Source organism: Protopterus annectens, chromosome 14.part0, assembly GCF_019279795.1.
Source record: "Protopterus annectens isolate FY-2018-M chromosome 14.part0, PAN1.0, whole genome shotgun sequence".
NCBI lineage: Eukaryota > Metazoa > Chordata > Ceratodontiformes > Protopteridae > Protopterus > Protopterus annectens.
This window is the reverse complement of record NC_056748.1, coordinates 156,305,610-156,318,506: the sequence shown is the minus strand read 5'-3', so window position 1 is coordinate 156,318,506 and position 12,897 is coordinate 156,305,610. Positions and strand designations below refer to the sequence as shown.

At 39.9% G+C, this 12,897-nt stretch overlaps 1 protein-coding gene across 2 annotated transcripts in view; it reads left to right on the top strand.

Moving 5' to 3' along the window:
- The window catches only part of VWA2 (von Willebrand factor A domain containing 2), a 1,170,846-nt gene extending 1,163,530 nt beyond the window's left edge, over positions 1 to 7,316 (top strand). For both annotated transcript variants that reach the window (XM_044055935.1, XM_044055934.1), the window contains one exon: positions 7,000 to 7,316. In XM_044055935.1, the coding sequence (XP_043911870.1) occupies positions 7,000 to 7,136 (137 nt within the window). In that variant the 3' untranslated portion in view covers positions 7,137 to 7,316. The remainder of the gene's footprint in view (positions 1 to 6,999) is intronic.
- Positions 7,317 to 12,897: the final 5,581 nt, after the last annotated feature.

Here is a 12,897-nt window from a genome sequence, read left to right as displayed (position 1 = left end):
AGGGGAGATGAGGAAGAATGAAAATGGACAACGCAAATGGAATGTAAGTACATAACTTCTTTATGTGATGATGTAAATTTTCATTCTGTCTTCAACTGATGGGACAGAATCCCCAGCTACCTATAATCCCAGTTGGATTCAATGAAGGATCTTCCTGAGCACAGTTGACCCAAATGATGCTCTATCCCCCCCCCCCCGGAGATGAGATCCAATTTGTAATGAGAAACAAAGCTATGGGTAGTAGCCAAAGTAGCTGCTGTGCATATGTCATCCATGGACGTCCTTGAAAGAAAAACCGAAGACGTTGCCATGTATCTAATTGAATGAGCCTATACTGGTTGTGGTAAGGTAACACCCAATTTTTTATAAATAAATGGGGTACAGTCAGTTAGCCATCTGACTAAAGTTACTTTGGTAACTGGTTTTCCCAATTTCAAGTCTGCAAATGAAACAAATAGTTGGCCTGTTTTTCTTATGTCTTTTGTTATATGCAGGTAAAAACATAATTGTATGTGAACTGCCAGTAAATGTAACATGTATTTGCCTTTGTTAGTAAATCTGGGGAAGAAAACTGGCAAATTAATGGACTGATTGATATTGGATTCTGACACCACCTTGGGAAGAAAGGATGCATTGGTTTGTAAGTCTATCCTTGTGAAAATTCAAGTCTGGAGGTTTTGAAAACAAGGCTTGAATTTCTGAAATTTGTCTAGCAGATGTAATGGCTACTAGAAAATCCATTTTCCAAGTAAGATATTTAAAGTCACATTTAGCTTCTGGTTCAAAGGAGGAATGCATAAATGCCTGGAGTACCAGATTGATGTCCCATGGGGGATTAGGGTCTTAAAAGTAGAGTGCCTCACGTGAAAGCTCTACACTGATGAGGAGCCCTCAGTTCCAATGTGAACGTTTGAAATCGCTGCTAACTGAACTTTAACGCTTGAGGAGTGAGCTCATTCTTTAAAAAGTAGAGACAAAAAAATCAAGGATATTACGAATCGGAGCCGGAAAAGCTTCAGTATGATTTTGATGTGCCCAGTACACAAATCGTTTCTATTTACTGGAACAGCGTTTACGTGTTGAGGGTTTATTTGAAGATAAAAGTATATGTCAGACAGGGGAAGAGAGCATAGGTTGTCAGACTGTTAATGGAATTGGAGTAGCCATGGTGTCAGCTTGCAGTTTGATATGTCTGGATGGATCATGCCTGTCTGGAGCTAGATCCAGAACCCAAGGTTGGTGAAGTAAGTGAGGCCAAAGGAAGGGCAACCAAATCTGTTGAGATCAGTATGGAGAAATGAGAATGACTTTGCTCTTCAACATGGCAGCTTTCTGTAGGAATTTTGGAATTAGCAGGATTAGTGGATAGGCATATAGTAGACCGGGCAGCCAATCATGAAGTAAATCATCCCTCGATGATTCCCCTTTGGGGGGATTAGGGCAAAGTAGCTGCTGCATTTGTTGCTTAGGGGAGAAACAAAAAGATCACAGCAAGGCTGGCCCCACTGATGAAAAATCATTTCCCTCACATTCTGGTTGAGAGACCTCTCGTGAGGTTGAAGAATGCAGCTGCTGTGCATGTCTGCTATCACAATGGACTTCCTCAGAATGTGCACTGCTATGAGAAAGCAGTTGAATCAGATCACCCATTGCCGCACTCTGACTGCTTCTTAACAAAAGGGGTGAGATCTGGCCCTCATCATTTGTTGATGTACCAAGCTACCAACATATTGTCCATTTGAATTGCAATTGTCTCCAAAGGGAGAGCATGTTGAAGAGCCTGCATTGTTAAGAGCACTGTGCTCATCTCTAGGAGATTGATATAAAAATTGACCTCTTTGGGGGACCAATTGCCTTGGACTGTTTTTCCCAGAAAATACCCTCCCGCAACTGATAAGCGTCTGTGATAACTATGGCCTTCGGCTGTGGGAGAACCAATGGATGGTCTTGTAGGACCTGATCTGACTGAAGTCACCACTTGAGATCCCTCTTGTTTCTGTGAGTGATTATTATCAGAGCTAAGATGGGTTGGTAAAGTATTGATCATATTGTGTTGATAGCATCCACTGTAGAATCCTCGTGTAACACCCGACTAAAGGTACTAGTGTTACTGCTGCTGACACTGATTCTAGAGCTTTAAGGAACAAACAGGCTGAAATTTTGGTACTGCAGATTATTTTTCTGACCTATGATCTTATAGTTCAAATCCCTAAAGGAGGCACTGAAGCTATCATTAACTTTGTATGAAACAGTGCTCCTGTGAATGCCAAATCCTGTGTTGGTTCCAGTTGGGACTTCTTGCAGTTTATGGCTATTCCCAGAAGAGAACACGTCTGGAGAACCTAATCTCTAGCTCTTATTGACAGATGCCTGGTCAGGACGGTAATGAGCCATTCACCTAGATTGAGAAACACCCGGACTCCTTGCAGTTTGAAGTGAGCTGCTACTACTGCCATACATTTGGTGAGTACCCTGGGGGATGTGGTGAGACCAAAGGGGAGTACTCTGAACTGGTAATGACTGGCTCCCAGCTGGAGGTACAAGTATCTTCTGGATATCTGTTCATCTTTATGTGATAGTACGCATCGTGAAGATCTATTGAGCACATCCAGTAGTCCTTGCCCAGAAAAGGGAAAATGGACTGAACCATGACCATCCAAAATTTGATGTGTCAGACTGAGTTGTTTAAGTTGCTGAGATCCAAAATTGGTCTCCAGTCCCCTGTCTTCTTTGGCATTAAAAAGAACCTTAAGTAAGTTCTGGATTCTGTTTGGACTGGTGGGACCTCTTGGTTGACTCTATTTTCTAACAGATTTTGTAGTTGAATTGCTGCTGGTTCCTGCTGACTGGGTGGAACATCTCAGATCTTTCTTGAGATTGGAGGTGGGAGGGAAAAGGATATTATATAACTTCTGGAAAAACCCTCTGCATCCAAGTATCTGTTATGTCTAGCCAGGCTGTCTGATGCAGGGATAATTGACCCTGACTACCTCCAGAGGTGGACAATTGGGCCTTCTTTCAGGAGCACTGGTAAGGTCTTTCAAAGAAAGAATCTCTGGTTTTGTGGGCACCTCTGCTGCGGGGCATTATCGACCACTGGAGTTCTCTCCTCTGCTCTTGGGTGAGCTTCCTCCACATGTGTCCTGGAAATGACCCCTGCATTTCTTGAACCACATCTTCTGACTACCTTGATGATTCCTAGAAAAAGATATTTGAGAGATCGAAAAATGTACGCCCACTGTAGAGAGGGTCTTTCCATCCTTCTCACACCTAGATAATGTGTCCTTCACTTTGGGACCAAACAAAGAAGTGCATCAAAAGGAACATTGACATATGAATGCTTAAAGGGCTACACAAAATCACATAAACACATCCAGGCATGTCTCCTGATGGAAATGCCTGAACCCTCTACCCTTGAGGTTCCTTCACCTACATGTGAAATGACCTTAATGGAAGAATTCGAAATAGATTTCAGGGTAACCAACTGAGAAGTCATGGATTATTAGACCTCTGCAGAAATGGATCCTAAGAGTGTATTTGGGAGTTCCTTAATCAAATCCCACTGTAATTTTGTAAAATGTGCCAAATAATTCAGAAACCTTAAGGCAAAGGTAGCTGAGGTGTAGACATGCTTCTCAAGCCTGTCTGTTGCCCTAGACTCCCTGTCAGGGGAATGAACAGTGGAACTCTCTTCCTCAAGTTCCTTCTTGGTGGCTGCTGCCACAACCATAGGATCAGCGGGCACCCCTTTATCCCAAAGGTGGTGCCATAATCTTGTCTAGTCTCTTAGGTATAGGTTTAACTGTGTCAGGTTCCTTCCATGCCCACCAAGAGACTAACTCAATAAGCTCATCAGCAGGTGGAATAACCCAGGAGGTTTAATGGGCCAGTACCAAAAGCCTCCAGGAACACAGACTCCTTGGATGAAGGGTTGCTGCTCATCTAGACCCCTCTTTGTTTTATGATCTCAAGGAAGTTTCCAAATGAGATATCTTCAGGAGGTGACAGTGGGGACCCTTCACCTTCATTAAAGTCCATATTTTCTGTGACCGACTTCTCTGGGGAGTCCAAGTGTTACATGTCTTCTTCCTAGGAACATCCTCAATGGGATGCTCTGGGAGGTATCAGAAGAAATCAAGACACCCTGTTGGGAAGCCTGGGTGTCTCAGACTGACCGTCCCTGTAGTAAAGAGTGATGAGGCTGCAAGCAAAGAAACATCAAGGCAGAAGGCTGAAGATCCAAAGGGGTTGGATCCATCTGTTCTGCCAAGGCAGACAAAAACCCTCTTCACAGTGTCAAAGGCAGGCCGCCCCTTTGAAAGGGAAGACCTCCAATCTGAAAAGACAAGTGCTTGGACCACTGTCCTCCTCAGCTCCAAAAGCCATTTCCTTGAGGTGGAAGCCAGAGCTGAACCATCCAGTGCTAAGGCTCCAAGGTACAAAGATGACTCTGATAATAATTTTAGAGTCAACTCCCAACACTTTGGATCTGACATGGAAACTTCGGCTGCGAGAGTTCTCCTGATCTGGCTGAACTGGAGCATTCAGAGTAAGCTTTGGATCCAAGCCAGACAGAACCAGATGGCTCAGATTCAGGGACTGTGAGGCAGTTGAAGGAATCAGAAGAGGAACTTGTAGTGGGGTTGTGGTCAAAGAACAGACCTCCTGACTCAAAGGGGTAGGAGCCGATAAAATACCCATCTGATTCTGCACCAAGAGAATCTTCCACACCCCTCTTTCCACATCTTCCTCTGCCAAACTTCTGGAGGAACAAGTGGAAATAATAGAGGGGAACCTGGGTCAGTGATGCTCCAAGAAAGGTGAGGACACCCTTGAGGGTACTGCATCCACAGATGATCAGTATCTTGTTCTGGGTAGGTGAATAGCACTTGAACCGGTAGGGCTAAAAGTAGTCAGATCCGATACCTTTTTTTCGGATCTGAGGAAGTCTGGTCCATCAGATTTTTTCTTCTGCAGATCCAAGGGAGAGGTCAGATCCATCTTTGCTCTTTTCTTGGATGGCTCTGGAACCATGGAAGATGTAGAAGATTTCAGAGAAATAGTTTTTGATTGTTCAGTTTTGGGAGATTGATCTCCAGATATAGCCTCTCCAAAGGCAGAAGGGAATATGCATTTTAAAATAAGCTTCTATTTCAATTCTACAAGCACCCTGGGGTTGAATCGATGGCATATGACTAACTTTTTCCTTTTACTAATCAATGGCATATGACTAACTTTTTCCTTTTACTAATTTTCACCCCACATCCTTCACAATCTTCCCTTAATGTTTCAAGTTACTATGTTATTGCATCTAAAACTTATATATATATATATATATATATATATATATATATATATATATATATGTATAATGCACCCTCTCTTATACATTACCCTCTATGGAATTAATACTTATGTTATTAATCACTACGAGTATTATAATTTGTACTAAAAAAAAAATATTACTTATATGCTTGTAAGAATTGTCTTTTTTATATTGATCTGTCATAACTTCTATATTAATTCATTTTTTATGTTTCTTGGAGCTTTTCTCCCTGGGCCTCTAACTGAAAATGGACATGTATCCAGCTAGACTAGCCCGGTCAACAAATGTAAAATAAAATAAATACAAATAAATAAAATAAGTAAATATGTAACAATCTTCCTGAAGATGTAATGGTCTCAGACAGTACACACACATAGTGTGGGTATCAGACATGGGAAGTGTGTGCCCATACTTAATGCAGTTTTTAACTCCTGCAAGGCCTTTTTCCACCAAAGCAAAAACTATAAAAAAGGCAACATTTAAGAAAATTTTTTTTACTTGGAGAGAGAAAAGAAGAAATAGAAAAAACTACCAGTAATGGAAGTAAAAATGGACTACACCAAGTTTTGAAGAAAGTCAATACTGACAGTAGTAGGTGTATGCACTGTATGATAGTCCAGAAAAGGAGAAGAAATACTAACAATAATATTTTGAAAAGTACTAACTGTATGACCAGGGAAGGGATAGAAAAAACTTTAAGAATTTAGGAGAAATTAGAAAAATGTCTAGCTATGAAAATTATAATGATAACACTTGTCTGACAAATGCTTGAGAACTATAGTCAACCACATCTTTCGCGTAAAGTGGCAAACGAGATCTGAGGTAACTTAGGGTTGGTGCATTATGGGTAAGGGAGAACCTCGTGTGTTTTTGGTTGCCACGAGATTTAGCAAAGACCGAGTTGGATCTGAGAGATCAGATCCAAACCCATCAATTGAGGATAGAATAAAAATTGACAACATCAGATTGTGTGTTATATCGTGTATCTACACATTACATGTTGACCCCTACATTTGTATATGCACTGAATATTTAAAAGTTACACTTCAGCATGTAAAGTAGTTAGTGGCAACTTAACAACACAGAAATCTTATTAATGTAGTATTGCCTGCATTGCATGATGGAGTTAATGACTTTTGAAAATGAATCCTTAAGTCTGGGAGACAAAGGGTCACTGTTTCATTTATACCCTGTCATAATTGTAACAAAATGATATATTGGAAATCGTAAATTTACTCCTGGTCTGGCCCCCATGTTCCAGATGGACAGAGGCATTAAGAAAAGTATTATTTAACACCTCCCCGCTACAAATCCTTAGTTACCTACCCAACATACTCCCCACAGATGTCCATGATATTCGGGACCCAAATGGTAAGGTCCCTAGTGGTCGTTAGCCTAGCAAGACCCCATGAAACAAGGCAAACAAGCTTATCAAAAAGTCACAACTGTGTATCTAAAAGTTTCAAGGTCAAAGGAAAGAAATCTTTATTGCCTTGTTTGGTATAGGCAAGATTTTATTGTTTCTATGTTGACATGACTTGTGGATAAAATAAAATATTTTCATTTAAGATTTCATACACTGCTGTAGCTTTATGAGCGTAATCTTTTTTATTATGTGAAGAGGCAACACTTTTACCCCTTGAATATGTATTTTGATATCTACTTATCCACAGGAATCTCCAGACAGCCTCCTCGTGGTGATTTACCCAGACCAGCTGGCCTTTTGACAAACCCTCGTTATCAGAAACAGACCAGCCTTCATCTGCAGAACAAAATCAGAACTCAACAGAGGGGACACATGGGACATTAATACTGGAACAGTTACTACAGTGAGAACAACAACAGTACTTAAGATTTAAGGAGTGTCATTCTGTATATTTTCCCAGGTGCTACACATGCAAATTGTAAAACTAGATGGAGGACAGAATCACAGAACACAACAGAAGTTGGAGAATGTAGCAATAAATATTACCATGAATATGTGCCTTAACTAACTGTTTTCAAGTAATATTTATTTTATATATATATATATATATATATATATATATATATATATATATATATATATATATATATATATAATGCAGTTCATGCAGTTGCAGTAATTACATTCAGGCACTGAATAAACAGACCTTTGTGTATCACGCCTGGTGCTGGACCATACCCAAAGCACAAATGGTGGTGCACTTCACTGAAATAGTTCGTAAGCCTCAGACTCACTAAAAAGAGTTACAATGTATTTATATATGTCATAACTTTTGTTTCCTTTATTTTTGTCTATAGCTTTCAGTACTTAAAATGGACATGATTTTAAAATCCGGCAATGGAAACGTTAAAAACAGTTGCCTTGTTAAAGTGTTGTGACCCCCCACACACACACACACACACCTCCTTTCTTAGTAGAAAATGCATTGAGATGGCAAAACTTCAAGGGAAGTGCAGTACTTTTTGACAAAGTAGCACATTTAAAATGGATTCAGTGTGAGCTGTATATTTTAAACACGCACACACATATTTATATGCATGCGTGCACTACACACACACACACACACACACACACACACACACACACACACACACACACACACACACACACACACAGATATATAAATACATGCATAAACACACATATGCACATTATATGGCTAGATACATTCCAAGGTTATAGCCAGGATGTTTGAAATTGTATATTTTAAAAGCATATGCTATAGTGGGCAGGTCTACTTCAGAAGACTGAGAAATCAAAAGACTGAATCCCAAAAGACTGAAAATCCAAAATACTGAACACATTTTTAGTGAATGGGGCAAGCTCCATTGCACCCCGCATGTGGGGGGCTGTGCCCCCCACACCCTCTGCTAACTATATATACAACTCCAAGATTGCACAATAGTGGAGAAGGAGCAAATTCCATCATTCAGTATTTTGAACTATCAGTCTTTTGGGATTCCGTCTTTTAGTTTTTCAGCCTTCTGAAGTAGACCCTTGTGGGCATGTGTCATATGCCTGGTTACACCTTTGCTCTTTGCTGCCATCTACTGGTCACACTTGACTTATACTGCTGCTAGTTGTGGACGCTCTGGTAGTTCATAAAAGGAAGATTGCATTGTCAGAGGAAGATAAGTCACACAACAAATGAAACAGTAGTCTTGTCATATGCATTCTGATGTCAGCACACAAAAGGAGACCTGAAAACAAATAATCAAATGTAAAGTAACCATGACTGTAACTGTTTTCCATATCACATAATAGTTTTTTTTCAGCGGTGCTTGAAGGAATACAGAGAAGACATGTGCAGGCATATCTCATGACAAACACATTTTTGACTGTAGTTTCCCTGTGTCATCTATTCTGAGTGCACTTATTTGTAGTATTGTTGGCCCTAGATGCCACTTATCTGATTAGGTTCCTCTTTTTGAGACATAATATGGAATTAATAAGTGTCATTCCTTTCTAACAGATCACTGCAAGTAGCAGAGTTGGGTGGGTAGGGTGGAATGGAGAGGGAGTGAAACAGACAGAATGCCTGAGACACGGATTTATGTTCCAGTTAAATAGTAAGTATGACTGGTCTTGTACTGTGGGTCAGTGCTTACACTGCTAGGGCGGACAGAGTCATGTGATGATGCCCAATAAGTATGACTGGCTTTGTACTGTGGGTCAGTGCTTACACTACTAGGGTGGACAAAGTCCTGTGATGATGCCAAATAAGTATGACTGGCTTTGTACTGTGGGTCAATGCTTACACTGCTAGGGTGGACAAAGTCCTGTGATGATGCCCGAGTTACTCATATCCCATCGAGATACAGGAGCTACAGATGCTTTACTGCTATTACAAAATGGATGTATGATTTTTCTGAGTAAGCTTTAGGAGACGGAGATGTGGTATCACTTGCAGATGTAACATATGGCAGGTAAATTATAGCCTGTTCAAAAAATGGAATATTTGGTGCCATCATTATAAACTGTCACGGTGACCAGGCAACCAACTGTACTTTCCAAAAGATAAGGATTCTTAAGGGTTTGTTGTAAAATTACAAATAATGTATGGCTTCTGAAAAATCTTTCTTTTTTTTAAAAGCCTGTCAGTTTTTGACTGCTGCGGAAATGTGCAGGAGGTGTGTTGTGTTGTGTCTAAGCTTTATTGCTTCTACATGGTTGCTACTAGAATTTGATGGGGAGTAGACACCACATATGAATCAGCTACAGGCATAGCAACCATTTTAGTAAAAAATATGGACACATCTAGTAAGTCAGTGGGGAGGGAGGTAGACAGGCTTGGGCTGGAACATTGGAGGTTTATAAAATTTAACACATCATCACTTGAGAAAGTGGTGATGTCTGTTGGCTTGTAGTGGTCATATATTTGGTCTGAGTTGAGAGTCATGACTGAATCAGGGAATCTCTGTGTAGTTGGGGGGACTCTATAAAATGCTTAATCACCCACTGTTGATCACACCTTTGGAACAAATATCAAGCCTAGGTAAAGGGTACCACTCATTGTAGTTTGAAGAGTTTACTTGCTGGGAGCGGATAAATTAGTCATTTTGCAAAATGAACATTCTCAGGTTCAGCCCACTAGGCTCATTTCACAGATTTCAAGGGGAATTCATGTAACCCTTATCTTCGTAAAATTAAAGCTGCATTGTTTTATTTGATTTTAATGAAAAACTTCACTAATTGTGCAACGTACTGCTGATTTTAGTACTTTGTCAAATATTTTAAACAACAAAACATATTTTTCCAAGATACTCTTTAAATTATGTGTTATTCATCTCTTTGGCTTTAAGCCTGTCTTTGTTTTGCCTTTTCCCCATAACATTAAGCTGTCACTTCTTTTCTTTTATTTTTATTTAAATTTGTTTACCAGGATAGAACACTGATCAAACAATCGGCATTTGCAGGCTCAGCCGTGATTACATCATAATGTAACAAAAAATGTGCAGTATACAAATAACACTGATTTAAATTTGTGAGTAAGCATATAAAATCTGGCAAGCAGTGTATCTGTAGATCTAGCAGATATATGTACAGTTACATAAATGCAATAGAAAATGGAGGATAAACTTAATAGTAGGAGAATTAGTAGTGAGCTGTCAACATTCCGGAGTCAAGATTCTGTTTAGTACTAATGGTGAATGGACGACTAGCTCTGTCTAACAAGACTGCAAACAAAGGACTTTGTCCCTACAGGTAGCAGTTTAAACAAGGTGGCTTCACATGCAAAACACTGAAAGACACTAACAATGTCTAACACTTCATTGATTACACTAGGCATGTACATTTAAAAAGAGAGCTTTTCAATGAAACAATATTTGACTGACTATTTAAATGTACAGTAGTTTTATTTTTGTGCTAATACATGGATTTTATAAGTGGAAAGGACAAAATAATTTATAGGAGCAATTTAGAATGTATAGTATTAGTGATTCTGCTTTGACAACATTAGTCACTGTTTATGCACTGTTTTTCTGAGATACTATCTCAAGTGACTGGTTATTTTGAAATCACTTAAATTACATCAATACCACACTCACACCCAGCCATCCTAGCACTTCTGATTTGTGGGAATTGATTGGTACCTCTGCTGTAGTACCAATCATACCCAATACGAGTTTGTGTCTGTGCAATCTTCTCCATTCACCCCAGCCAGTTACAGCTCTGCACTTTCAGATAGCTGGAATTTAACAAGCCTATTGGCTGCTTGATGATCATGTAGGAACTGTACACCCTCCACTTTGGCCACATGCAGGAACTCTACATCCTCCACTCTGGCCACATGCAGGAACTGTGCGTCCTCCACTCCAGCCACATGCTGGAACTCTACATCCTCCACTCCGGCCACATGCTGTAACCACATGCAGGAACTGTACATTCTCCACTCCAGCCACATGCTGGAACTGTACATCCTCCACTCTGGTCACATGCAGGAACTGTACATCCTCCACTCTGGCCACATGCAGGAACTGTACATCCTGCACTCTGGCCACATGCAGGAATTACATTCTCCACTCCAGCCACATGCAGGAACTACATCCTCCACTCCAGCCACATGCAGGAACTGTACATTCCCCACTCTGGCCACATGCAGAAGCTGTATCCTCCACTCTGGCCACATGCAGGAACTGTACATCCTCCACTCCAGCCGCATGCAGGAACTGTACATCCTCCACTCCAGCCGCATGCAGGAACTGTACATCCTCCACTCCAGCCATTTCCAAACACTTCAGATACACCCAAAACAGTCTGCTCAAATGTTATAGTTCAGTTAGCATTGCTTTCAAGCTAGTAGCCACCTCCACAACATTTAAATCTATTGGTTTCTCATCTGTCCACTCAATGACTGTAAAACAGCATAGCCATCCCATTCTGGCTCATGATTACTCTTTTTCTTGCATCACCAATCCACAGATGACACCTTGTGCTCTAAATACACCAAAACATATTTAATAAGGTTCTTATGTTTTACAATTAAGTACTTCTGAGTATTAGAATTAAGCAACGACATGAGGAGGCAGCCGACTTCACTAAGCCCTGGATTTCCCATTATCTTTCTCTTTCAGGTACTCTTTCACGTATCCTGTAAAATGGAATTCACTGAAGTATTATCTGTTATCAAAATATGCAGACTAATGCATTTTTGTTGTCTTATATGAATGCAGTTCTTAGATTTGCTTCATAGGGATATAAAAAACATGTAGCATTATAACTTCCAGGCTGTTTGTAGTTGCACAACTGAAATGTGATAATTTCAGAGACAGTAGCTATTCAGTTGATGACATCATCAATATTCGCTGGTATTCTCAAACTTAGTTTTGACTGGCATGTAACGTTTATATAGGCTGGTGCCACAACTGTGTGTTGTCACCATTGTGATGTATACTTTTTTCATTATATCTTGTGTGGGGAGGAAACATACAAATACCATTATGTTGTACTTGATTACTGTATTTTGTATTTCTTTTGTACTAGGTCATAGCTAAAACTGGATCTCTTTGGCCAGGTCCATCTACCTGCAAATAAAATAAAAAGATGTGCTTCTTTTTGTTGTAGTAATGGCTGCTTGAATTCTAAATTATGGCAGTATCCTGACTTCTTACTACTTTACTTACACAGTATTAATGTTACTCAGAATAGGTAGTCAAAGAATCGTGTGCATCTTTTTATACGTTTGTGTATATAATCATAGTTATAGTATGCTGTTTATCTTTATGTCCTGGAAAGCTGATGCTGTGCAGTGAGCATCATTAGTTTCTGTTTACTGTTTTTATTTTTTTCTTTGTATTATCTTCTCATGTTATAATGACATATGTTTTTAAAAATGGTACATACAACCATATACTTAGGACATATTTAAATTTATTTATCATCTTTCCTTTCCTGATAAAGTTCTCTTACTCCTCCTGATAGAGCCTTTCAGGTGTCAAATCGCATTTGATGTACCGTATATGGTCACTTGGGTGATGGTAGGAAAGGTTGTCTGGAAGTCAATCATATCTTCCCTGAGAAGATTTGATCTCACTCTGTTTTCTGCACTGCAGGAATGCTGGATGCTGGTACCACTGATGCATGG